Source organism: Carlito syrichta, unplaced genomic scaffold, assembly GCF_000164805.1.
Source record: "Carlito syrichta isolate Samal-C Ts95f unplaced genomic scaffold, Tarsius_syrichta-2.0.1 Scaffold305149, whole genome shotgun sequence".
Classification (NCBI taxonomy): domain Eukaryota; kingdom Metazoa; phylum Chordata; class Mammalia; order Primates; family Tarsiidae; genus Carlito; species Carlito syrichta.
The window spans coordinates 690,254-716,208 of record NW_007249245.1 but is presented as its reverse complement, the minus strand read 5'-3'; the positions used below and the strand labels follow the sequence as shown (position 1 = coordinate 716,208).

Below are 25,955 nucleotides of genomic sequence, written 5' to 3'. Positions count from 1 at the left end.
CCTCTGGCCAAGAACATTTGTAAGAAAGCTACTGTGGCAAGAAAAGACTTGAGACATATTGGCTGACAAATGCCACGTGGCTCTAGAGCCACCGAGTCACAGTGGCAGGAAGAAGAAATGTGTGTGCCTGGTGGGCTTGTTATCACAGGTGCAGAACATTCCAATTCCTAACTGAGTTCCAAAACACAGCCCTTGCTGCTTTAATGTTTGCTAACCTTCAAAGACACAGTGTTTACCCAATTTCAGTGCTGTTTGCGTACTATTTGGGGGTAGGGTAGGGAATGGATGCTGCAGCCCATCCATTTGCTTGTAACGCATCTGGTTGATAATAAAGTCAGATAGAGGGAGGGAATCAGAAGGGCAGGGTATTTGGTAACATGCAATCTAGTGAAGTTTTGGCACAAAAGTAACTGACTTATTTTCATTATTTAATTACCCACAATACATACCAATCAAAAAATAATTGGGGTAGCGTACGTTAATACTGAAAATAACCAAATAGCATGGAGCAGGTTCTTCTTAACTGGCAGTCAAGCTTTTGGTGTGCTGTATTGCACCTGGTTAACTCACCCATGAGATTTCAGTTGACATTTTCTAAGAAGTCATGATTTAGCACTGGAATAGAAAGTGTGTGTCTGTGATTGTGTGTGTATGTGTGTGTGCATATGTATGTATTTCCTCTTAACCTCTGATCACTTTGTCTAGCCCGGGATTATGGAAACTAGACAAAGGTGTGTGTTGAAGAGCTGTGTATCCTACACACATACACAGGCAGCTTCTTATACACACACGCGCGTGCGCGCGCGCGCGCACACACACACACACACACACACACACACACACACACACACACACACACGCCCTGGGAAAAGACCATTGTTCGATGCTGAGGAGATATCCACCACAGTTTCAAAAATGCCGTGGCTGGGGATTTCATTAGCACAGTGTCCAGAAACGGTGAGCCATCCATGAAGACGAGAATGCGATCTGGCTTAAGTGCAAGGTCCCTAGGACAGGTGGGCGCTGTTCCGCAGCCAGTGAAGGCCCTGCTGGGAGTACTGGACCAGGTGCTCCATGCTGCTGTGCAGGGTGACAGGCCCCATGAGCAGATCCAGGTCGTTGAAGAATTCTAGGGGATGGAGAGGGAGTCATTAAGAATCCACACCTGCTAGGTGTGCCGCCCTGAGCAACTGGAGGTGACTTAGGAAAAAAATTCCCTTCACAGCCTCAATAAAATCAGGGATTCTCTGTTTCATCATGTGACTTTAGTACTCCCTTGAGGAAAATAAAATCCAAGAGTGGAGAACTCATCCTATAGCCAAATAAGCAAAGACGCTACATCTGCCATTTCTAATTCATATGAATAACATTGGCTTGGCCAAACAGCAAAGACAATTCATATCCTGAGACTGCATTCTCCCAGTGCAGCAATTCTTCCCATCCTGAATGCCAGTGTGGCTCTCTTGTCCCTTATCTGGTACCCAGTTCTGGCACGTTCTGCGCTCCTGGAGTAATTCTAAGGAGCAAGGCTTCAGAGTACTAGGGGCAACTCAGAGATGGGCCCTGAGACATCTCTACTGAAGTCACCTTCCGGCTTTTGGACATTCTCTGGATTTTCCCTTTCGTTAAACATTTATTATGTACCAAGGCACTCTGCTAGGTGCAGGGGGGTGGGGGTAGGAGAGGATACCCAGATGAATCATGTGCGGGCTCTGCTTTCTCAAAGATCATGGTTTAATGGCTGATAGAGACAAATTCACAAGGCTACTCTGCTGTTGGAGCTGAGTCACTGAATAACAGTCCTTGGAAGTAAGTCTTTCAAAGGTGCTCACATACGTGCTGAGCGAAGCCCTGCTGGGGAAGGGAAGTGAGGGTCAGGGAAGACTCCAAGTTTCAGGTGGCCAGGAGGCTGGCCACGGCAGGAATCCAGAGGAGGGCAGGGTGGGGAGTTATACCAAGCAGGCACTGGAGACTTGGTGCTGACCCTCTGGTAGGAGACATCTGCCAGGCGACTGGCAATGCCACCTGGAGCTTGGCCTGGTAGGGTCTCCCAAACTGGACACGTTTATTTCTATACATTTGCCCTTCCTGTCATGTCTGCCTGGACACTTACCCCACCCCATTTCAGTCACTCAACTGCCAAGTGTTTTTTAAAGCCCTGCCCCAGGCCGGCTCCTCTTGGGAGTTTTTCCTGGTAGCCTCTGACCTCCATGGCACTGCCACTGGGCTTCCAGCGTGCATCACCGCTGGGCTGCATGCCATGTACTGTGTGGTTTTATTAAGAGTCTCCTGCACTCAGGATTCACCCATGCATACATTCTTCAACTCATCCCGAACTTGCTGCTTTTTGTCCTTGGAGGTATATGCTTTCATGGGAACAGAATTTGCAGTTAGTGGCCTGCAACTGAGCTCAGATTTGTACTTTTACCTGTTGCTGGAGGGACAGTAGTGAGTATAATCTTTTGGGAGAAAAGCTAACAATATATATCAAGATATAGAACAACATATATCTTCAAGGAATCTATACCTGTTGACCCCCAAATTCTACTTCTGCAACTGTCTCCTAAGAAAACAATCAGAAATATGAACAAGGATTTATAAAAGGATATTTATCTCAACATTTGTTACCGTGGAAGAAAACTGGGAGTAGCCTTAGTGTCTAACAACAGGGGATGGGCTTGAGAAATCACGATACTTTCTGATCATGTAACCATAGATTCATGAGAGTATTACAGAACCACCACAAAGGGCATTTTTGAACTAGCCAGTGATAGGAGAAAATGCCTGACATAATGTCAAATTAAAAAGAGGATATGGTATGCACTATGATCTTATTTTGGTAAAATAATACATATTGGGAGAAGAAAGACTAGAAGAAACTTCAGTAGAATATTAATGGTAGTTATTTCTTGGTGATAAGATGACTGTAAAAAGTACTTTAAAAGTACTTTTCCCTAGAGCTTTTTGTACTTTACAAATATAGCCATGGCAAGCACACATTGCTTATATGAGCAGTAAAAACTGACATTATTTAAAAGGAATACAGCTCACTGCTACATGTAAAATGTCCTTGTCAGTTGTAGGTAGCTGGTACTTAAAAAGCTAATAACATTCTCATTCATTCATGTATTCAGTGTTGCAGCCCAACTGTGTTCCAGGCACTGGGCTAGGTCTTAGGAGTACAGAGTTGAATATGATACAATCCCTACCTCCAAGCAGCTCACTGTCTACAAGGAAGAATGTGTGTGTGCATGTCTATACCTGCATCTGTGTCTGCCTCGCGTGGTCTCCTGCGAGAAGGATAAAGGCTGTGAAGGTGTAGGAGACCCCGAGGGAGGGGCGAGGCCAGGAAGGGTTTCCCGCAGCAAGGGGCAGCTTCTGCTCTTTCTCCTTCTGGACACCACGAAACCCACCCAGGGCCGCCCCCTGGGCCAGACTGCGTCCCCGACCTCCCGAGGGGAGGCGCACCCACCTCGGTTCTCCTTGGCCAGGTTGTCCGCCATCTCCCAGTAGTCGTAGCTGTGAAGGATGCTGTTGGTGATGCTGACGTGGTTGGCTGCCATCTGGTGGATGCGCTGGGGGATGCTGACAATGGTGGACGGGGACAAGGCGCTGGCGTTGGACAGGCTGCCCTGAGACCCCACGGAGCTGGCGGGAGAGGGGTTGGGAGACATGGGGGAGGGGGTTCCAGTGCTCCTGGAAGGGGAGAGGCAGAAAAACCAGAGGCTGGGTGGGGACCCGGAGAGGCAGGGCGCCCGCGCGGGCACTGAGCGCAGAGGCCACAGCCCTGCATCACGCGTGGTCTGCCGGCCGCACTGACTTTGGAAAGGGGGAACTTACTTTCCACTGGCCCCCCACGGAGACGGGGCTTGGGCAGCTTTCGACGAATTCTGCAGGAAAAGAAACATGGACAGTGAGTGCCATCTGCGGAAGGCTCAACCGCTGATGACAACATGCTCCTGGGTGACCGCGGAGAGACGTCAAGACGGACACCGCAGGTCAAATGCAGCTTCAGAGAGAGGCATCTGGGTCCTGCGGTGGGCTAAAATGAAGTGCTTGACCCACAGCCTGGGTTTTTACGTGCACATTTTAGTTGCCACATTAAATCATAATCCCAAGGGTCTGTTGAATCCTGAACCAGCCTAATGTTTTCATCATAAAGTAGTCTCACTTTTCAGAAAAGGTAAAAAAAGAAATCCCCCGCCCCAATGGAAAAGACCTTATATTTAAAAGTAAGTCATATTTAAAGAAACTGTTGACATGAACTCGATACCTGAAAATATATGACATCAAATTCTATTGCTTTATCTTAAGAAGTTTAAAAGTATTTCTCTTAAAGGAAGTTGTTCTTGAATATTCCTGAAAGCATAGGTTAAAATATATTTCCTTAATAGATAGGATATTCAGAAATTCTGATTTGTCTGAATATTCTGATTTAGGATGTTATGTTGTGTGAGCCAGGTGGCATTAGGTGTTTAAAAGACATTTTGCCTTTAGCAAACAAAGTTACTAAATGTACAGTTCGATTTCTTCTCTAAGAGCCCAATAATGCTTTCTTGGACACAAGTCTATAGGAAAAAAAACCAAAAACCAAAAACCCCCCAAAACCAAAAACAGTCTTTGTGATGCTAATGGAAAATTTCCCGTCCAGAGACAAGAAAATAGCCTCAGCCTGGTTCCCCAGAGACAACGTGTATTTTTTTTTTGGTTAGAAAGAACTTTATGAAGTGGTGACTGATTTTTCCAGTTTTAGTGCAGGTGTTATTAAGATGGCAAGAAATGGCCTGTCAGAACTCAGAGGCACTTACAGCAACAGCGAGGTGTAAATATAAGGACAGAATTGCAAAACATGCTGCTTTACCTGTCTCAGGAAATGAAATTATTTTCACGGAGAGAATTAGAAAGAGAAAACCTTCCTTACGCAAGGGGAGCTGACCTTCCCTCTCCTGACAGAATGTTATTGGCACCTTTCTCAGTCTGGAGCTTCTGCTTGGTCACTTTGTTTCTGCTCCATCATGTGGGTGGTTCTGCCCACGTGATCATATAGAATGGATATTTGACTATAAGAATATAAAGGAGCCGGGCTCAGTGGCTCAGCCTGTAATCCCATGCCTTTGGAGGCTGAGGTGAGTGGATTGCCTGAGTTCGCGGGTTCGAGACCCGCCGGGGCAACTTGGCGAGACCTCATCTCTACAATAAATCAAAAATTAGCCGGGCATGGTGGTGCGCGCCTGTAGTTCCAGCTACTTGGAAGGCTGAGGAGGAAGGATCGCCGGAGCCCAGCAGGTCGACGCTGCGGTGACTGGGAGAGGCCACTGCACTCCAGTCTGGGTGACAGAGTGAGACTCCAACTCAAAAAAAAAAAAAAGAGCACCAGGGGGTGAGAGGCAGAGAGGGTTGGGGGTTGCAGAAACAGTTCAGCAAAGGGTATGGAAAGGAGAAAGAAGGCTTTAGACGTCTTCTCCTACCACTAAGCTCCACGACCAAGAAACACAGGTGGGAACAAAGTCCGTTATTCAGAGATAGTTCTTTACTGATAAAACACATTCTCTATAGCCAAATTGCCATTGCTACCTGAAGGCTTCCTAGTCTCTGAACTTTAAGTAGCATTTAAGTAGCCTTTGAAACTTTGTACCTAAAGGGTTCAAAGCCTTAAAGGCAGACACAGCAGGCAAAAGTACAAAGGTACAAAGTTTTAGTTAGCAGGAATAAGTTCTGCAGAGCCCTTGTACTGCACAGTGACTACAACCAATAATCATGTCTAGCAAACTTGAAGATCTCTAAGAGGGTTGATTTTCAATGTTCCCATTACAAAAATGAAAAGTATGTGTGGTGATAGATATGATGCTAATGATAGTGTGATTTAATCACTGCACGATGTATACACATATCAAAACATCACACTGTATGCCATAAAAATACGCAATCTGTCACCGGTCAATTCAAAGAACTTAAAAAACGGCCTTTGATTCAGGGTAAATGCCAATAACTCCTGGAGGTTGTACCCTCTACTCATTCTGTACATATTCTTGGTCTGCATATGTACATTAAGAACTTCCTAGAGCCCTGAAAAGTTCTGTGGTAACCCCCTTGTGGTTTATAGAATCCGGCTTCCTTCTTTATTCAAGCATTTGTCTTGACTGTAATAATTCTCTTTAGTATTCTCTCTAAGAGTCTGAATTTCTGAAAATTACTGACCTTGGCTTGTCATTATGACACATGGTGGTCAATGAGTTGAGAAAGTTATCTCCTTGGCTTAGCACCCGTTAAGCTACAAGCACAGTTAAGAAGGAGGTGGTTTGCTGGACACAGTCCAGGGGACCCCCTACATAGCTTGGTCATTAGAGATCATCTAGGAAGTGGAGGATGGGCATGAAAGGATCTTGAATGATGCTTGTGCATCTGACAAAGGGTTGGCGGAGGTAGAGATGGTATAATTTCTAGTTTCTGTAGATGAACAGACAGAGAAGAGGCCCAGACATCTCAAATGTATTATTAACTGAAGGTCGACCTCACAAAAGTTCATCAGAGAAGGTTTTAGCAAATTTAATCTCACAGTGAAAATAAATTTATTTCCTGAGATCAGTAAAAGTTGGCATGGTTTACAATTTTCTCCTTATGGTTACACGTTGCTATCTAGTACCTCTGAGTTCTAACAAGTCATCTCTTACCGTTTAGAATAACATCTCTGTTAAAAATTAAATTAGCTACCAGAGACTATCTAGAGGAAACGGCTCTAAGTAGTTACTTCTAAAGGGAAGAAGCTTCAAGGATGAACACAAAGAATTGATGCTGGCTATAAAGATGAATTTCTTAGGATATTGGAATGAATAACTGGATCTTCTTTCTCTTGTGGTCGTAAAATTACTTGGGCAAGAAACCAGGTGGATAAATCAGACGGGTTCTCAAGGCCCGTTCTCTGAGACCTGAAAACCACAAGTGTGTTATACTGGGGGTTAGCCTTTGGGGGTCAGAGGTGACCTGCATTAGCTACAAAGCAATAGGTTCTGCCAAACTCCTCAAAAACGCCCTTGACAGGAGACATCTGAACACAAGGGACAATGCAGCTTGTTCACCTTGAAATAGTCGATAAGTGCTTTCGAATACTTTACAGCATGGTCCCTTTTGAGTCGAAACATCCTCCAGTACAGGAGAGCCAGGCATCGGTAACTGCAGCAGAAAAAGAGAAACGAGCCCAAAAGCACATGAGCGTGTATTTTGCATGCAAGACTCAAAAACAACAAAAATATAAAACAAAAACAAAACAAAACAAACCCAACTTTTGAAAAAAGATTGAGAACAGCAGTGCTTTATGTATATACCTAGTACCATATTTATACATCTAAAATTTTTCTATATGTACATACATGTCTGTGAGCATCTGATCTTTTTTTGTGCAAAAACAGAATTCAAAATTCCAAGAAGGTACCCCATAAATATCTTTGTTGGGGGAACAGGGACTGGCCGCTTCCTCCTTTCACCACTAGAGGGAAGTCTATCTCCACGAGCGGCATGAGGAAGCTCTGGCACGCAGCTGTCATTGCTTCCCGGAGCGCGGCCGCTTTGCAGAAAGGATGGCCCTTGCACCTGTCTTCACTTCCTTTGCTTTTAAATTACTTTAGTGGACTATAATAAGTTCAAAAAAAGAAACAAATGTGAACAGGCTTTCCAAGCAATAAAGACACGATGCTGGGAATAGTTCGAATTGTATTATGTTCTGTGCTTACTGACATATTAGTATTCTAGCTTATACAGTAATATTCCCATCGTTAGTTTGAAGGAGCACAGAAAGCACATCCTGAGGTTTATCCTCTCTGCTTGGTGCTCTTCACTCAGCACCATTTGCTAACTCAGCTCTGGAGCTGACCTCTAGAGTACGAACACCCCAAGTACAACTTAGTCACCTCTTAGGCCAGACCCCAGGTGATGTGATAATGGGAAACAACCTGAGACCCTCTCCTTCCTGTATGCTGCTGTCATGTTTTTTGAGACTTGATTGGGTTCTTTAACTTGCAGATCAGGTTCTAGAGTGGAATGTGGACCTTTGGAGAGCAAAAAAATGTTGGACCTCTTTTGCAAGAGGGACCGACAGAGAAATGCCCTGTGACTCTGGAAGTGGAGTGAAGTGACATGAGGAAAATTATAATTATTATTATAATGGCAAAATGATTATCATTGTAATCATTCTAAATAAAGAAAAATATATTCTATATTGGTTAACATTCCGAAGGAAATGATTTTATTATGAAAGTATAATGAGCTGCTTCTCAGTTTAACATGTTGAGATCTTTAATGGGTCAGCTTGCTGAGTGCACCTAAGACGTTAAAACACAAAAGAAATCCCATTTGGCACAATTTGCACTCAAATTACTAAGACACAGACCTACCTGATTTAAACACACACACACACACACACACACACACACACACACACACACAGAAAAACAATTACCCTTGGGTAATCAATCAACCTGCCAATTTTTAATCTCTATGAATTCAGATCATGCATGGTACAGCAGCAAGAAGTGGTCTGCACTTTCTCTGGTCGTTAGAACTGTGTTGGGCTTTGTATGTTAGAAGCTACCAGGAAAATGTTATGCATTTTAGCACCTGGTTTGCCAGTGATGTCATATGAGGCTGGTGATGCTATTCTAAGTTGAGATGATGCACTCACCATAATGCAGCCAGTTGTTTGTCCTCTGGTGTGGCATTGGGGCCTGAGTGGGTCTTTAGTCTCATAGCGTACCAAAAAAAAAAAAAAAAAAAAAAAGAATAAAAGAAAAAACAAATAAAAAAATGTGTTCTTTTTAACAACAGGACCTTTCCGATGATGGTAGCTCTTTCTGATACTTAGTTTTTCACAGTGCTTGCTGACGATTCTTTCTTAAAAGCTAGCTTATGCTGTTCTGTTTCCCCTAAGCATTATACGACCCTCATGACTAGAACAAAACGACTTTTAGGACCACCTAGCTACTTTCCGCTCTTCGACAATACAAGTTCAAATGCTACAGCTTGTCAGGAGTAGTAACAGTTCAAGAGCTACTCACATATAGGATAACACGCCCATTTTTCCAAATTTTGATTATGGCTGAGTGGCTGAACGGATGGGGGCCAAGTTCAACCCTTCTGGGCTTACCTCCAGAAGAATTTCCATCCTGGCATTTAGATCAATGCTTATATTTATCCCCTTTTCTCTATTATGTGACTCAGTTTGACAGCTGTGTAAGTGTCCTGGGTACACTTAAATCTCGATTTGCTTCTATAGGCATGTGTTACAAGAAATGAGTGGCTTTTATGGACCGCACTTAATTCCATTTATTTCTCTGAACCAGGGGGACTGTGGCCAATGCTTTCTCCCAATAACATTCCAAATCACATATGTAGACTCTTTGAGGGAGGCTGAGGCAGTATGTGTAGTGATCAGAGTCCTAGGTTCAATTCCCAGCTCAGCTACTTATTAGCTGTGAGCGCATAGATGAATGTATTAACATCTTTAAGCCTCTCTTTCCTTATCTATAATATAAGAAATTCTGCCAATCACATAGCAATTGTTGTAAGGGTGAACTGAGATAGCATTTGTAAAGCTCTTGGCACAGTAGGCTGGCTTGTAAATTGCTCAAGAAATGATATTGTTATCATCACACTATCTTCCACAATATGTAGTGTTTTTGAGTATTTCTCTTTGCATAGTTTTCACTGTGGTCTTACAATATGTATGACTTATCACAATTTATCGGCATCGACGTTTTACCACTTTGAGTGAAGCATGGATACCTACATCTAGATGCCTTTACCTTCCCCATTTTATTTTTTATTTTATTTTATTTTTCAGTTGGAGTCTCATGCTGTCGCCCAGGCTGGAGTGCAGTGGCATGCTCACGGCCACCCAAGCATTGACCTGCTGGACTCGGGCGATCCTTCCGCCTCAGCCTTTCAAGTAGCTGGAACTACAGGTGCACACCACCACACCCAGCTTATTTTTTGATTTACTGTGGAGACGAGGTCTCGCCAAGTTGCTCAGGTTGGTCTCGAACCCGCGGGCTCAGGCAATCCACTCGCCTTGGCCTCCCAAAGTGTTGGGATTACAGGCTGAGCCACAGAGCCTGGCCACCTTCCCCATTTTAAAATAGCATTGTCTTGAGTACCAGATGGTGGTATAGTTTTTGTTTAAATCATCAAGCATGGTTTATAAAATTGATGAGAAGAGTGGTTTATTGTCTGTATCTACATTTCTGCTTTTCTTCCTTTCTGACCCTCTAAAATTCCTTCTCTTGTCATTTCCTTTCTGTTTGAGGAGCTTCCCTTTAGCCAGTCTTTAAGGATGGGTCTATTAGAGACAAATACTTTTTGTTTTCTTTAGTCTGAGAATATCTTTAATTTCCTTCATGACTAAAGAAAAGTTTCACTGAATCTAGAATTCATGGCTTAATTGTTCTTTCTTTAAGCACTTGGAAAATGTCACACCAGTTCCTTCTGGCCTCCGTAGCCTCTGATAAGATGTCTGCTGTCATTTGAATTTATGTTTCCCTACGGGAATGTGTAATTTCTTTTGAATGCTTTCAGGATTTTTTTTTTGTCTTTAGTTTTCAGAAGTGTAATTATGATGTGTCTTTGCATGCATTTATTTGGGTTTATCCTATTTGGGTTTTTCTCAGTTTCTTGAATCTGGAGGCCTATGTCTTTTGCTAAATTTGGCAACTTTCAGCATTATCTCTTCAAATAGACTCTCAGTTGCACTCTCTCACTCTTTCCTCTTCTGGACTCTAATGATACAAATGCTGGATTTTTTGTTATTGTGCTTGAGGCTCATTTTGTGTTTCCAGTCTATTTCTTTTCTGTTGCTCAGATTGGGTAAATTCTATTTTCTGTCCTCAGTTATTTGATTCTATCCTCTGTCATCTCCATGCCATTGTTAAGTCTTTTTTTTTTGGTTCTGTTATATTTTTCAGTTTCAAAATTTTCATTTGGATCCTTTTTTTAAAAAAATAACTTCTATTTCTTTGACAAGATTTTGTTTTTTGTTTCTTGCAAGATAATTGTAATCATTTACTGAAGCATTTTTGTGATGGCTGCTTTAAAATCCTCATCTTATTATTTCAGCATCTGATTCATTTTGGTATTATGAGGGTCAGTTGATCATCTGTTTGCATTCCAGTTGGGATTTCCCTAGTTTTTGGTATGATGAATGAGTTTCTATTGTATCCTGGACATTTTGGCTAATATGTTAGAAGCCTCTGAGTTCTAATCAAATCCTTTGAGCAGAGAAGGATTTTAGCTGTTTTTGGCTCAACAGGAAGGTCCTAGCTTACTTTGGGGGCTATGGGGTCAATTAGAACTCAATTTTCAGAGCCTTCCTGATATATTTTGGTCTGCTTGGTTGATCTGGAACCACTGGGGCTCCAACAGGTCCTTGATGGTACTGCTTGTGGTGAGGCAGAGGGCGGGAGGAGAGTTCACCAGGCTGGGCTCTTGGGGTGGCAGCTCTTCTCTGACCAGCACCCCATGGTCCACTGGAGTCCTATGGTGGAGAAAGGAATTCTCCCACATATGGGGACAAATAACGCATCCTGGGCAAGACCCTTGGGGTAAGATCCTCTTGTTGGTGCTCCCCTCCCCTGGTGTCTCTCAGTGTCTTTCAGGCTAGGTGGGCAATGTGTGGATTTAATGGGTGCTGTTTTCTCTACTCTAGGTAACAAAACAAAACAAAAAACAACTCTCCTTTGGCCTTAGCTTTCTGGGTCTTTGGAGGGATTCTATTCATTTTAAGCTACCTAGAAGATGTACTGTGTTCTCCACTCACGCAAGGTTACTATAGATTACTTGCTTGAGTGGACACAGAAGGTATGACATCCCAGCACTCCCAGGCACATCTCACTGGGATCAGGCTTTTTTGGTTGTTTGAACTGGCTTGTTTGTTTGCTTTTTCAAAAGTGAATGCCTTTAGGCAGGCCATGATACCCCAGCTCACTCCAGGCTCTATGGCTTGCATATTCATTCAGTCCTCAATTATGTACTGAGCATACGCTATGTGCTAGAAACTGTTCTAGGAACTGGGGATATGCCAATGAACAAATCAGACAAAAAAGACAAAGAAAGCCCTGCAGTCAAGGCACTCACATTCTTGGGTATCTTACTACTTTGTGTCTGTCAAGTTTTACACACACTTTCTTCCCTGCCTGCCTGTGGGCATCTGAGGCTGTGCTGAGGCTTGTTCTGAGGAAGAAATGTGATAATTCAGGATCTCTTAGACTAATTTCAACTTTTTTTTTTTTACTCTGCTGTTTTCTTTTCTTCAGTGCTGAAGATGCTGTTCCATATAAGAAGATAGGATAAAGGAATCGCCAATACATCGTTTTAGTAGAAATATTTTAGTGAGAAAAATGGGCAGTGTTGACTTTCTTTTTTTTTGAGTTGGAGCCTCACTCTTGTCGCCCAGGCTGGAATGCAGTGGTATGCTTATGGCCACTGCAACCTCGACCTGGTGGGCTTAGACTATCCTTCCATTTCAACCTTCCAAGTAGCTGGAACTACAGACACACACCACTAAACCTGGCTAGTTTTTGTGATTTCTTGTAGAGGCTAGGTCTCATCAAGTTGCCCAGGCTGGTCTCGAACCCCCAGGATCAGGCAATCCTCTTGCCTCGGCCTCTCAAAGTGCTGGGATTACAGGCTGAGTCACTACGCCTAAACCAGCGTTGACTTTCAAAACATTATTTTTCTTTTGAGTCAGGATCTCACTCTGTTGCCCAGGCTGGGTACAGTGTCATGATCACAGCTCACTGCAGCCTTGAACTCCTGGGCTCAGGAGATCCTTCCACCTCAGCCTCCTGAGTAGTTAGGACTACAGGCACATACCACCATTCCCGGTTAATTTTTTTATTTTTATTTTTTTGTACAGCTACATTGCCTAGCGTGGTCTTGAACTCCTGGGCTCTGGTAATCCTCTTACTTCAGCTCCCAAAGTCCTGGGATTCCAGGTGTGAGCCATAGCACTCGGTCACAAAACATTTTTGAGAAATGCTTTTTGGAGGTGATGTGTTCTCTGATGTTGATAAGACAGTTTCAAAGGCTGGAAACTACTTACTAAATGAAGATGGTGTAAAATATCAACTTGTATCTTTGGGCCAATGTAGACCCCCAAAACTATATTCTTTTTTTTGAGTTGGAGTCTCATTCTGTCACCCAGACTGGAGTGCAGTGGCCGCTCCTGGCCACCGCAGCCTCGACCTGCTGGGCTCCAGCGATCCTTCCGCCTCAGCCTTCCGAATAGCCGGAATTACAGGTGTGCACTACCACGCCCGGCTAATTTTTTGATTTATTGTAGAGATGAGGTCTTGCCTGCCCAGGTGGGTCTTGAACCCGTGGGCTCAGGCAATCCACTCACCTCAGCCTCCCAAAGACGTGGGATTACAGGCTGAGCCACCAAGCCCGGCTCCAAAAACTATATTCTAAGATGATTATAAATCTTCCATGTAGAATGTTGGGACATGGTAAAAAAAATAACATCTAAGCTTAGATGCTCCAGCATTAGAAAAACCTTTGCCGGGCTTGGTGGCTCAGCCTGTAATCCTGCGCTTTGGGAGGCTGAGGTGAGTGTATTGCCTGAATCCACGGGTTCAAGACCCACCTGGGCAACTTGGTGAGACCTCATCTCTACAATAAATCAAAAATTAGCCGGGTGTGATAGCGCGCGTCTGTAGTTCCAGCTACTCGGAAGGCTGAGGCAGAAGGATCGCCGGAGCCCGGCAGGTCGAGGCTGTGGTGGCCAGGAGCGGCCACTACACTCCAGTCTGGGCGACACAGTGAGACTCCAACTCAAAAAAAAAAAAAAGAAAAAGAAAAAAAGAAAAACCTTTTAAAGTTAGTTTTAGGAGGAATTATTTTACTTAATGGGTATTAGACATTATTCCAAGCAGTTAAATGGGCTAAAAACATAACCATACTATGAAGGCTCTCAGTAGGACTAATGGGTGAAATTCTCTTAAGTGTTCATTAAAGTGACATTAAGGACATGCCTTTCTGGGTCTTCATCAAGGTAGGCAAGTATCTCCCACTGAACACCTTGAGGTGCTCCAGTCAGAAACCCGACACATTTGTTCATAAGACATGTCTTAACCCAGGTCGCGGGGAGGTGTGCACGTCCAGATTTTCAACCAGTACAGCATACATTATAAGATATCTTCTCCTTCCATAAAATTCCCGGAATCTTCTTCCTTTTCAGGAAATAGTCCTGAATCATTTAGTGATGGAGTTAAGATTTAGATGATACTAATCTGAACCAGATTTCTTTCTTTCTTTTTTTTTATTTAAAAAAAGGCAGTTTAGTGGTGAAATGGATTCAAAAGCTGCCACTTCCTAGCTGGAGCTGCCACTTAGAGGCAGCTTCCTCCCTCAGGAACCAGGGGTTACAGGAGCTGCCCTGTCTTATGCACAGAGAGAGCAGAGGGGGCGGGGTATGCCTATTTGCCCTGTAAAACTTTACGTTCTTATTTTTTGGGGTTCTAGTTCTTGGTGGCCAGTGGTGCAGGTTGACATTCTTTTCTGTGGATTTATAGAACTTATATAAATATATTTCTCATCTCCCCCACCCAAGCAAGAAAGCACAGTGCTCACCTGATGAGCTCTACTGTTTCTGAATACATCGTGTAAGGAGACTTTGATTCCATGGGGCCTTGTTCCATTGCATTTCCGCACTCAATAAATGACAGGGCTGCTTCCGCATAGTTCAAAGCCTTTCCAAACTTTTCCACCTGGTCAAAAGAGTCAGTACAGTCTCCTCCTTAACAACCGTTTTCAAATGGCATTGTCACATAGTTAACATACTCTATTTGAGAAACCCAATTTTTGACTTCCAAAATCCTGCGAATGATGCTGAGAGAAGAAAGAAATAGGATACTTCCTTTTCCCGGTATTTTCTCAAATTGTTATGGATTGGAGGAGGTGAGCAAATGGTCACACACAGAATTGTACCAAACCCAAGTGACAGCCGCCAGTCAACACAGCTTGGAAATTCATGGCTGCTTCAATGTCTGTTTCCCTCTTTCTACCCCTAATGGTTTGGTAACTTCATTCCTTGTCCTCCATGCTATGCTATGTATGGTATCAAAATTGATCAGTCTGGTTCCACAAAAGAGTGTTCATACTTTTTTGGGTACACCCTCAACTTGGATGGGTCCAGCCTTGGTTAGGATCTTTTACCTTATTTGTAATATTTGTTTCTCCATGCCTTCCTCTTCTCAGTTGTTTTTTTCATTAATAGTTAGAATCTTGCTTAAGAGTCAGAGTGAGGAGGGAAAAGGAGAAGAGCCAAAACTCAGGGCATTATTTCAGCTTTGCCAAAATGGGACACAGAGTTGAAAATTAATAACGAAAATTACTTGGGGGTTATCTGTAGTTATCTAAATTCACATTTACTCTTTCTCCACATCAGCAAGGGTATCCACGAACCAGCTTTACATTCATAAGTTCCCATAAATCTAAACTTACACATCGAGTTCCTGGTCCATACATTGCTACTCTCTATAGATAAATGGATTGCAAAATCGCCCCATTTTTCAAATAGTTCATTCATCAATCAAAACAAGGGATGACACACATACTCTAAACATCATTCTCAGCCTTGCCACTAATAAAGCAAAAACAATACCAAAACTTCATTAAGTGATGATACCTTAGAAAACAAGAATGTAGGGCAAAAATCCCCTCATTAGCAAATCAGCTTTTTAAGCAGCTTATAAACCTAATAGGCTGTAAAGCAGTATTTCTTTAGCTTTCAGATAAAGGAAGTCATTTCATTCAGTAAGTATTTTCTAAAGCACCTGATTCTGTGGTATGTGCACTTGGCGAACAAAAGCTCCTTCTAGAAACATATAATACAATTGGAGAGAGAAAATGTGCACCTATGAGATAGTTCCAAGTGGAAGTCAGAATGTGATTAACCAACAAAATACAAAAAATGAGGGGTCCAGGGCAAAGGAGACAGTAGGAGAGGCAAGTGATGGGGCCACAGAGAGACTGAGATGAAGCCTGACCATGACATTGGGAAGAAATGGTAGGGTTTGACTGGACTCGGGGAGGCCACCAGGGTGTGCGTGTGCCTGACATGAGGGTGTGTAAGAGACCGTAAAGCTCTCCGCAGGCGCAAAGGCCTGCTGCTGGCATACGCCAGGTGTGCTTCGAGGGTAGGAGGGGACCAGTCCGACTGGAGTCGGGCATCTCTCTCTCTCTCAGGAAAGGGCAACCGGAAAGGTAGGGTTGAGCAAGATGACAGTGAATGAATAATGCAATAGCCTTGGATGATGGATTTAGGCAGACTATCTCATTCTGCTTAAACATTTGATGCTCTGCTATAAGAGTAATGACCAGAAGTCTCTATCAGACTGTGGAGCTACGTGGATGAGAGCTGGACCTTTCTTTACCCTTCTCTGTTTTTTGATATTCAGGGGTTATTTCTCCTGTACCCTCAAGTGCCCAGGCAGGAGTCATCACACAAGTGAATGTTTAATGAGTGATACCAGTAGCACGGGTGGAGGGGTGCTGTTGTTGGTTAAACATCTCCAATATCCTGAAAGTCATCTGAAATGCCTCATTTGTTTCCAGTGCCTGAATCATCTCTGCTATGAACACTGGTGGAGACCAGGCCTGGAATTATGAGGCCAGAAGGAGTCCCTCTGGATGAGACCTTAAGATGGAACAGCCATATGATCTCTTTTAAAAACAACAACAACAACAAAAAACCCAGAAGTTTTCTATCTCTTGCCTGAAAGCTTCAAGCTTTCCAAAACAGGAGATTATCCAAGCAACAAAAGTTATTCTTTGAAAACATCAGATCATGGTGACTTTAGAGTCTTATACGCAGATAATAGCTTCTGTGTTGTACAGTTTCAGAGGAAGCATTCATTTTGGCAGAGACACATGAAGAACCCGAGTGTTTCTGAAAAGGAGTCTGATCCTGGGACTGAGCCAAGAGTTGGCCAGGCTAACAAGAGAGAAAAATATAAATTTAGACTTTTTATTTGTTTAAGGAAAAAAAATACTATCATACATACAGTGACTCCACTGGCTCTAGTGACTGCTCAAACCTGAGGACGCAATTGAAATATTCATTTATCCAGGGCTTTCTCTCAGCCGGGCATTATTGGTTGAAGTCATAATTTATTGGGCTATGAACACTTGATTATATAAACATTTCTCCATTTAACAGACCCAGCCATCCTTGTAATAGATTTTTATAATTACCCTGGCTATATTGCCCCGATGATAAAGTTGCAATGCAAACATCATTTGGAAGAATGGATCTGGAAAGAAAAGGGTCTTACCATTGCATCGGCTTTATGCTTCATTCGTTTTGCTTCTTGCATAAAATAATCTGCACTGCGAGGCCTACAAGGAGAGCATGATATTAAGTGTCATTATTGCCTAAGTGCAAGATCTTTTGAAAAGACGCTTTCCTTTCACTCAAACTTAGAGAACAATTTAAAAACTCTGCTTAACATAAAACTAAGTATTTTTTTTTTTTGCTTTTCCAAATGACTGCCTATATGTAAAATACCACAATTACTTTTCTTTTAAGTTGGCAATATGAAACACACTCAATATATACCAGTAGTCTACATTTCCAGTGGTTTTAACATGGTCTCCTAGTGTCTAATTTGAAAATCATATTTTTTATTGTACAGTTAAGTAAACAAGTGAAAAATCTTATTTCATATAATAGTTCCATAAAACAATCTCTTTTTAATGTAGAGATTGTAACTATACCTCTAAATAACTGTATGGATGTCTATGGGTGAGTATATTTATGTATCCTTATGAAAATAAGTTTCATTTATATGCATAAGTAGTACCTAGAGTTGTATGAGTATATACTGAATTATTTTAAAGCCTCACAGTGAAAAATGAAAAAGGGTAATGTTGTGTGATTACTTTCCAGTTGTAACGCAGTTAATTGTAAAATGATGTCTACCTTGTAACAATGCAAACATGGCATGTATTCTCTAGAGTTCTGATTAGCTAGCTGGTAAACATTAACAGCAGACATGTGCATTATTAAAGCAATAACCCTGGCCAGCGCTGGCTCTGCTGGGAGATGAAGATAATTCACCCAGAGACTGATCTGAATGTGCATAATGACTCCAAGTCACAGTTCCTCATCAGACATTACCTTTAAGTGCTTAGTCTGAGAGATTAAAAAAAACAACAACAAAAAACAACAAACTACATCCTTTAGGTACCATCAGCATAAACTTTATATAATCAATAAACCTGACCTATCCACGGATATCAAATATAAGCCAGGACTCCCTGAATGAGAGATACAATTTTAGTAGTGATATTAATCATGGACCGTTTAACCTATTGAACTGCCTTACTTCTAAAGGGTAACTGCAGACTCTAAAGGGCTTTTGTCTTATTGTAATATTAGGGAGTTGGAGCATTCCTTTGTCCAAAGAGGTCAAAATGCTTAGAAAAACAATGACTCCTGCGACAATGACATTGCATTTTAATCAATCAAACAAACAAACTTGAATCAAAGCAAATACTACTGAGTTTTGGGTCAAAAATCACTGAAGCGGAAAAAGGACCTAGTTTTCTGTCTCTTACTTCCTTATAAAATATTGCCGGCCAGGTTTGGTGGCTCAGTCTGTAATCCCAGCATTTTGGGAGGCCAAGGTGAGTGGACTGCCTGAGCCTGCGGGTTCGAGACCAGCCCGGGCAACTTGGCGAGACCTAGTCTCTACAATAAATAAAAAATTAGCTGGGCGTGGTAGCATGCACCTGTAGTTCTGGCTACTTGGAAGGCTGAGGTGTAAAGATTGCAGGAGCCTGGCAGGTTGACATTAGGGTTCCGTGAGCATGCCGCTGCACTCCAACCTGGGCAACGAAGTGAGACTCCAACTCAAAAAAAAAAAAGGTCAATACTGTGATAACACGCTGGGACTAGTTAACTTCTCCAACAAAAAAATGAGGAACATGGTTGCAGAACTTCCTTAGTGTGTAGCATTCAAGTCCCTACCTTTGGTTCCTCACCCCTTCACTATTCTTCCCTCACTCAGGCTGAGACTCCCCATTCCTCTGGGTGGGTCTTTCACTGGGTGGTGAGTCCTGAGATTTCCTTCACAGGAAGGCCCTGCCCCTGGCAGCTCCACTTTCTTTGGTTCATACTCTCGATGCCCTGCTTCCTCTACCGAGTGGCTTGTCAGCTGCCTTTATAGGGTTTGTCATTGACTGCTCCGTCTTTGATTCCAGCTCTGGAGATTTACATTACTTTTGTTGTTATTGCTTCTTTTTGTTTTAATCAACAGTATCTTTTTGGAGCAGTTTTAGGTCCATGGCAATATGGAACAGAAAACACAGAAAGTTCCCATAAACCTTCTATCTCACACATGCACAGCCTCCCCTACTGGCAACATCCTGAACCAGAACGGAGCATTTCTTATAATCCAAGGACCTATGTCCATCCATTATTGTTACCCAAAGTCCACAGCTTACATCAGCGTTCACTCTTGGCGCTATACATTCTACGGTTTTGGCCAAACATATAATGACATATATCTGCCATTATAGTGTTATATAGATCAGTTTCACTGCCCTAAAATCCTCTGGATTATTGTTTTTGTTGTTGTTCTTTTGCTTCACATGCCAACATGGAAGACCAGACCTCACTTCAAGCCCAAGCCCAGATCTGCCTCCCAGGCTGCGGGAGGGTCCTGGAGTCCATTTGTTCAGGAGAGGAGCTCAGGTATCTTTATCCATTTCTTCACCGGTTATCAAATGCTTCCTGGTAACACACCTCTCTTTCCTCAGTGACCACATCTACCACCTAAGCCTAGGCTTTTGTCACTCTCTGGTTCCTTGAATGGCGCTGAATTTATTTTGAGCTCAGAGAAGAGTGGGGCCTTCCGATGGGGAGCAGCATCGTAGCCAATGAGCCAGACAGTGGCCCCTCTGATCGGTCCTGAGCTTTATCCTTTGACCAATGTTTATAAAATATGGCTTTCAACACATCATCATCTTGCTCAGGGACCTAAAATCAATCTCCCGGGCCTATGAGATCACCTCTCAGTTCAGGTCCCCAGTCGTGTTGCCCAGCCGTTTTAACTGCATCACTCATTCACCAATGCCCACTTCCAAAGTCAGGGTGGTGTCCTCCCTGTCTTGATAACATGCCACCCCATCTGAGAAGTTCCACTGATCATTTCCCCTGCCTGGAACACTCTTCTATGCTCATTTACTCAGGGCCTTAACCCTGAGCCAAATGTTTTCCATTCCTCGAATGCCTCCTACCCTAAGGCCTTCCAGGCAACTTTGGTACACGCTTATCTCTGTCGTTCCTGGTTTCCCATAGCACTTCTGGTTTATATCACTCTTCTGGGTATTTAATTACCTTTTGAGCTGTACCGGGCTTCCACTACTGCATGTGTGTAACTTGCTCACTGGTAACGTTTTTAGCAGGGACCATGCCGTCGACCTCCTTGATCTTCCCCACCCTGTAGTTTCCCGGCATATGATAGGAGGCAAACAAGTCCCCATCGAAGGAATGGCACTGAATTCATTTTGAGCTTAGAGAAGAGTGGTGCCTTCCGATGGGGTGCAGCATTGTAGCCAATGAGCCAGAGAGTGTCTCCATGGCAACCTGAAATTCTCCACATCATTATCTGCTCCACGCTCTAGTACATAAGTTTGGTCAATTTTTTTCTTGCCCTGTTTTGTAGACCTTGCCACGAACAGACTGTCATTTCAAATGCATTTTTTTTAATCATTAAAGGATTCTCTCAGCAATACGCTATGGCATCTTAGTTTTTGCTAGCCTTTTAAGTTACCTTATGGATGGCAGTGGCTCATAGCTCCTGATACGCGTTCCTTAATCAATATTGTTTGTATCTGCAGCACACAAATCTCTTTTTTTAAACCTGATGTGGAAGCTGAGTCACAAACTCTCACAAAGTACATGCGGGTAAGTAACACACCTGATTTTCTGACTATATGACAGCAGTTACAATAGTAACCTGAGATGCTAGTAGAAAAGGGACCATCTGGAGGCCACTTATGAACACATTTGTTAGAACACTCATCTTTGCATAGAATGGATGGCTCACTATGAACCACTGAAGATTGCCTGATGATTGGCCCATTTTCTCCTTTTAGGTGATTTCTAGTGCCAGGCTTCAGATCAGATCATTGTAAAGCCAATGGGACATCATCCAGCGTCCAGCATTGCAGTGAATGCACACTGTCGCAGAGGCATCCCTTCTGACAATATACAAGTCAGTAGGAAAAGTGAAATTGCTGTCATCATTGTGGCACTTACAGAATATAATATGGCAAAGGTACTAAAATAAAATCTTTTTTTTTTTTTTTGAGTTAGGGTCTCACTCTGTTCCCCGGGCTGGAGTGCAGGGGCATGATTATTGGCTCACCACAGCCTCCAGCTCCTGAGCTTTAAGCAATCCCATTGTGTCAGCCTCCCAAGTAGCTGGGACTAGCGGCATGTGCCACTACATCCAGCTAATTTTTAAAATATTTTTGTAGGGGCGAGGTCTCACTCTGCTGCCCAGACTTGTCTCAAACTCCTGAACTCAACTGATTCTTCCACCTCTGACTCTCAAAGTACTGAGATTATAGGCATGAGCCACTGGGCCTGGCCTAAAACAAAATCTTATTATCTTAACGTTCAAGGTGATTTTTCATCTGATATATATATTCTTTAACATGGAAAACCTAGAGTTTTTGTTTTCATTTATGTAACAAAATCCTTCACATTGTTTCTTACCGTGATGGTATTTTATGAGAGATGAGCTAACCAAATAAAAGGTCAATTAAATAACATAAATATAACTAACTGTATCTGGGCTCTTCAGAAATAAGACTTTAGTGATCTAAAAGCCAGAGCTTAGCCACATACATCTTTGTAATAAGAGCTCTCTGCAACAAAAGCAATCTGAGTACTTGATCCAAATAGAATGTTTTTCTTTCTTCTCCTCTCCACCACCCCCACCTACAAACACACAGCCTTGGTTCTGAACAGCAAGAGGGTTTGAGCTACCCCCATATTTCTTCTGGCGCAGGAATATTAAAGCAACCTTGCTTTTTGTTCTCCTTTGTGGCTGAGATAGAGTTGAATGGTCTCCCATGGAGAGGTTGGCAGACTCCTTTCTGCAATTCCTACTTCTGAAATGCCGCCCCTCAGCAGAGCCAGCCTGTTTTGTGAAAACTGGCAGGGATGAGAGCTCAATGTGTTTGAACAAACAGGTTCCTCGGCACGGCAGAAATTGGATGGTTTTCTTGGGAAAGTTGAAATCCAAATCAGACAAACAGGCAACAGCATACCACATGAATTCATCGTCTGCTATTCGATATGTCAGTTTGTCATTTGATAAGCCCCAGAGGTGTTACTATGGCCCAAGCTCTGAGGAGAATGCGTAAGAAGTTAAGTAATTATTTTTAATACAAAGAGTAAGTGATTGCTGTGGATGAGGACATTTCAGAGTCAGGGCTTCCGGGATGCTGGCACTGGCTTCACAGACTTCCCCACGGAAGCAGGTACACTGCACTTGGGCAGCAAGGGTTCAAATGCGGCTTTTATTTCCACAACCTTGATGTTGGCTGGGGCCCCAGAGTCCCTGAAACCTGGCTTCTCAGAAGCACAAGTGGGTCATTCATTGTGTTTCTTACAGGTCACACACTCCTGCAGACAGCTGCATCTCTCCCGGCCGTGCACACAGAGCAGCGTCTGCTTTCCAGGATGCACAGGCTAAGCAAAGCAGGTTTTGGCCATCCAATCAAAAGCACGTTTCTGTTGAAATGGGAAATTCCTAATTTGAGGGTTGTTCTCTGAGCATGACATTTAAAGTAAAACAATTTGGCCAGGTGCAGAGGCTCATGCCTGTCATCCCAGCACTTTGGGAAGCTGAGGTGGGAGGATCACTTGAGCCCAGGAGTTCGAGACCAGCCTGGGTAACACAATGAGACCTTGTCTTTACCAAAATGAAAAACATTAGCCTGATATAGTGGCTCGTGTCTGTAATCCTAGCTAATTGGGAGGTTGAGGTAGAGGATTGCTTGAGCCCAGGAGTTTGAGGTTGCAGTGAGCTATGATTCCAGCTATGAACTCCAGTCTGGGCAGCAGAGTGAGACCTGGTCTCTAATAAATAAATAAAGTAAGATAATTTCACAAAACTCTAAAAATGAGCAAAGAGCTAAGACTTCAATCCTGGAGGTCTGAATGTCCTTGACACCCCCACTCCCCTCCACCCCCAAAGCTTGCCCCTTTCTTTTGCTCTCTTTGTTTTGGTTAGAAGAGAATAAGGACCTGGCCTCTCGACAGGGAGTTCATGATGGGAACAATTCCATATGAAGAACAATCAAGGCTTACTAATGTTCATCAGGAAAACAGCAAGGTGGGGTCTAGCTGGGAAGGGGAGATGTTCAGGAGAACAAAAGCCCCCACAAGCCCCCAGGAGGGGAGCTGGGGCAGCGCTTGCCTAGCTGTAATTTCGGCTAGTCAAGGATTTCAATTGATGTCCTTTGACTAAATCATGCTGCCAGAGATCCAACCTTTTACATACGGGAATCCGCCCAACCTCTATAAAATTAAAATCCTTTTAGCCATGAGACTGCTGTGCATAATTACATTACAAATGTCAAGTCCCTCTTCCTTCCTCCCAGCCACATTTCACATGCCATGGCCTTCAGCGTCTTGGTGGGGGGAGGAGTTTTTCTTCACCGTTGGGAGTTTTAAGTAGCTAGGCTCCTGTTACTGGCGCCATGGGGACAGATGGGACGTTTGGTGGTTTGGTGGAACGTGCTGATCGTGACTGACTTTTCCGTGTGAAATGCGGGCAGGAAGCAACGCATCTTCCGGGGAGCAGCAGGCAACTCTGGCATTCAGGGCTTGCTGGCTTCCCTACATGGCAAAATGGCTGGCGGGACAGGGTGCTTGGCTTCCCTGCCAAGCATTGCACCACTCAGCTCTGTCCAGGACTTCTGGACTGAAGCCTTCACTCAACACAGTTGTTTTCTCTGTTCTCCCTGGCCAAGAATTCCCCCGTCAGTAATTATGACACTAAGTAATTTACAGCTCATGGCTTTGCACTAATAAGATCAGTTTCAAGGCAATCAAGTACTGTCACTCACTGACACAAATTCTTATAGATTTTTTTTCTCTCTCTCTCCTTTTTGTTTTTGAGTGGAGTCTCACTGTTGTCCAGGCTGGAGTGCAGTGGCATGCTCACAGTCACCACAGCCTCAACCTTCTGGGCTCAGGTGATTCTTCTGTCTCAGCCTTCCAAGTAGCTAGAACTACAGGTGTGTGCCACCATGTCTGGCTAATGTTTTGATTTATTGTAGAGATAGGATCTCATCAAGTTGTCTAGGCTGGTCTTGAACCCCTGGGCTCAGGCAATCCTCTCACCTCTGCCTCCCAAAGTACTGGGATTAGAGGTGTGAGCCACTGCGCCTGGTCTTTACATTTTTTTTTTTTTAATAAAAGTTTGGTAATCATACCAGTGTCACCTTAATACTGTGTCTATCAAATAGTGAGTGTCGTACATTTGCTAAATGTCAAGGGAGGAGGTGAGGTCACATTGCCACCGATCTGAGCCGATAACTTTCGAAGAACACGCTGACCTAAATCGCATTTTAAAAATAAGTGTTATTTCTTTCAGTTGTGTCTGTATCCCAAATGCACAAACTGGTGCCTGTTTAATTGGTGAATAACATAGGAAAAGGGGCTTGGAAGCCTGTGAATTTACATTTGCCTGGGTGTCGATTTCTATACTCATAGAAAAAGAAACAAATCCAGGCACTGCCCCTTGGGAATGTTATTTCTGATTCAGCTGGGTTCATCCAACACTTGTTGTTGAGAGCCCCACTGGATTCAAGCTGTTGTCTGAATCCCATGTTTATTCAACCATTAACAAGTATTTATAATACAAAAAGATGAGTTTACTTTTTAAAAAAAGCGACATGATGCGGCCTTGATTAAATGACAGTGTGGCATCTGTTACTTTTTGGATCGCTATCATTGAATTTCCATCAACTCTAAATTACTTGGATGCTAATTATCTAGTTCTTTCTTTTCTCCTACCGGAGGCCTCTCTTTGGTCATTTTATTGCTTGTGGACACTCAGTGAAGTCAAGGAGAGTGACACAGGTTCTCCTATGGTGGGGAGGTTGGCATGGAATGGTGGTGGAGAATGAGAGGAAGAGGAAGAGGAGGAGGGGGAAGGGAAGAAGCAGGAGGAGGAGGAAAGGGAGGAAGGTGAGGGGAGGGGGGTAGAGGAAGGAAGAAAGAGAGGAAGGAGGGGAGGAGAATGAAGTTTAGTAGTCCCAGCAAACGTTCCTAGGAAGGACACCCACGTATCTCCTTTTCCCTTGAAGAACTGAGAATTAATTAGTCATGCCTTACTCTTGCCCCCCTACTTGGCACTTAGTAATTGCTCAGTACATACCAACTGAACCTGGGAGATATTTTGCACACGTTCAGGCAGCATCCTAGCAATCTCTTGTGGGTTGCTTAGTTTTATTGTTTAAAGGAAGAGGTGATGTCTATTTTTACTTTTCAAGCTTGAAGAATCTGTCTACAACTTTCCTAGTTCATTGGTTGAAGGGCTGCTTGAGTTGCATGTTTATTTTACTGTTATGGATTTCAAATCAGTGGGGACACATGGCAATTGGAATGCGACATCTCTCTCTCCGTATGATGGATATGTAAGAGTGCTTTTTTATTTGATTATATCTGTATCCATAAAAGGAGAAACAGTTTTATTGTAGTTGTCAGCCAGGAAAATTATACATATTGCTAATGAGAAGAACAAATGATAACAGCCTCTTCGTAGATACAGATAGTTACAAAATTATAGTAGCTTCAGCACTACCAGACTGAGAAACATTTACTCTTGCAAAAAGTCCAAGGACCTGCAGATCCAAATACAACCATTTAGTTGTTGTTTCTG

The 25,955-nt window shown here is 43.1% G+C and overlaps 1 protein-coding gene across 1 annotated transcript in view; it reads right to left on the bottom strand.

Annotated features, from left to right (window-relative positions):
• Positions 1-859: 859 nt before the first annotated feature.
• The window catches only part of AFF3 (AF4/FMR2 family member 3), a 478,579-nt gene continuing 453,483 nt past the window's right edge, over positions 860-25,955 (bottom strand). The window contains exons 20-26 of the mRNA XM_021714010.1: positions 17,319-17,382; positions 14,614-14,750; positions 8,675-8,746; positions 7,077-7,170; positions 3,841-3,890; positions 3,473-3,696; positions 860-1,129 (exon numbers count right to left, since the gene is read on the bottom strand). Coding sequence (XP_021569685.1) covers positions 1,008-1,129; positions 3,473-3,696; positions 3,841-3,890; positions 7,077-7,170; positions 8,675-8,746; positions 14,614-14,750; positions 17,319-17,382 — 763 coding nt within the window. The 3' untranslated portion in view covers positions 860-1,007. The remainder of the gene's footprint in view (positions 1,130-3,472; positions 3,697-3,840; positions 3,891-7,076; positions 7,171-8,674; positions 8,747-14,613; positions 14,751-17,318; positions 17,383-25,955) is intronic.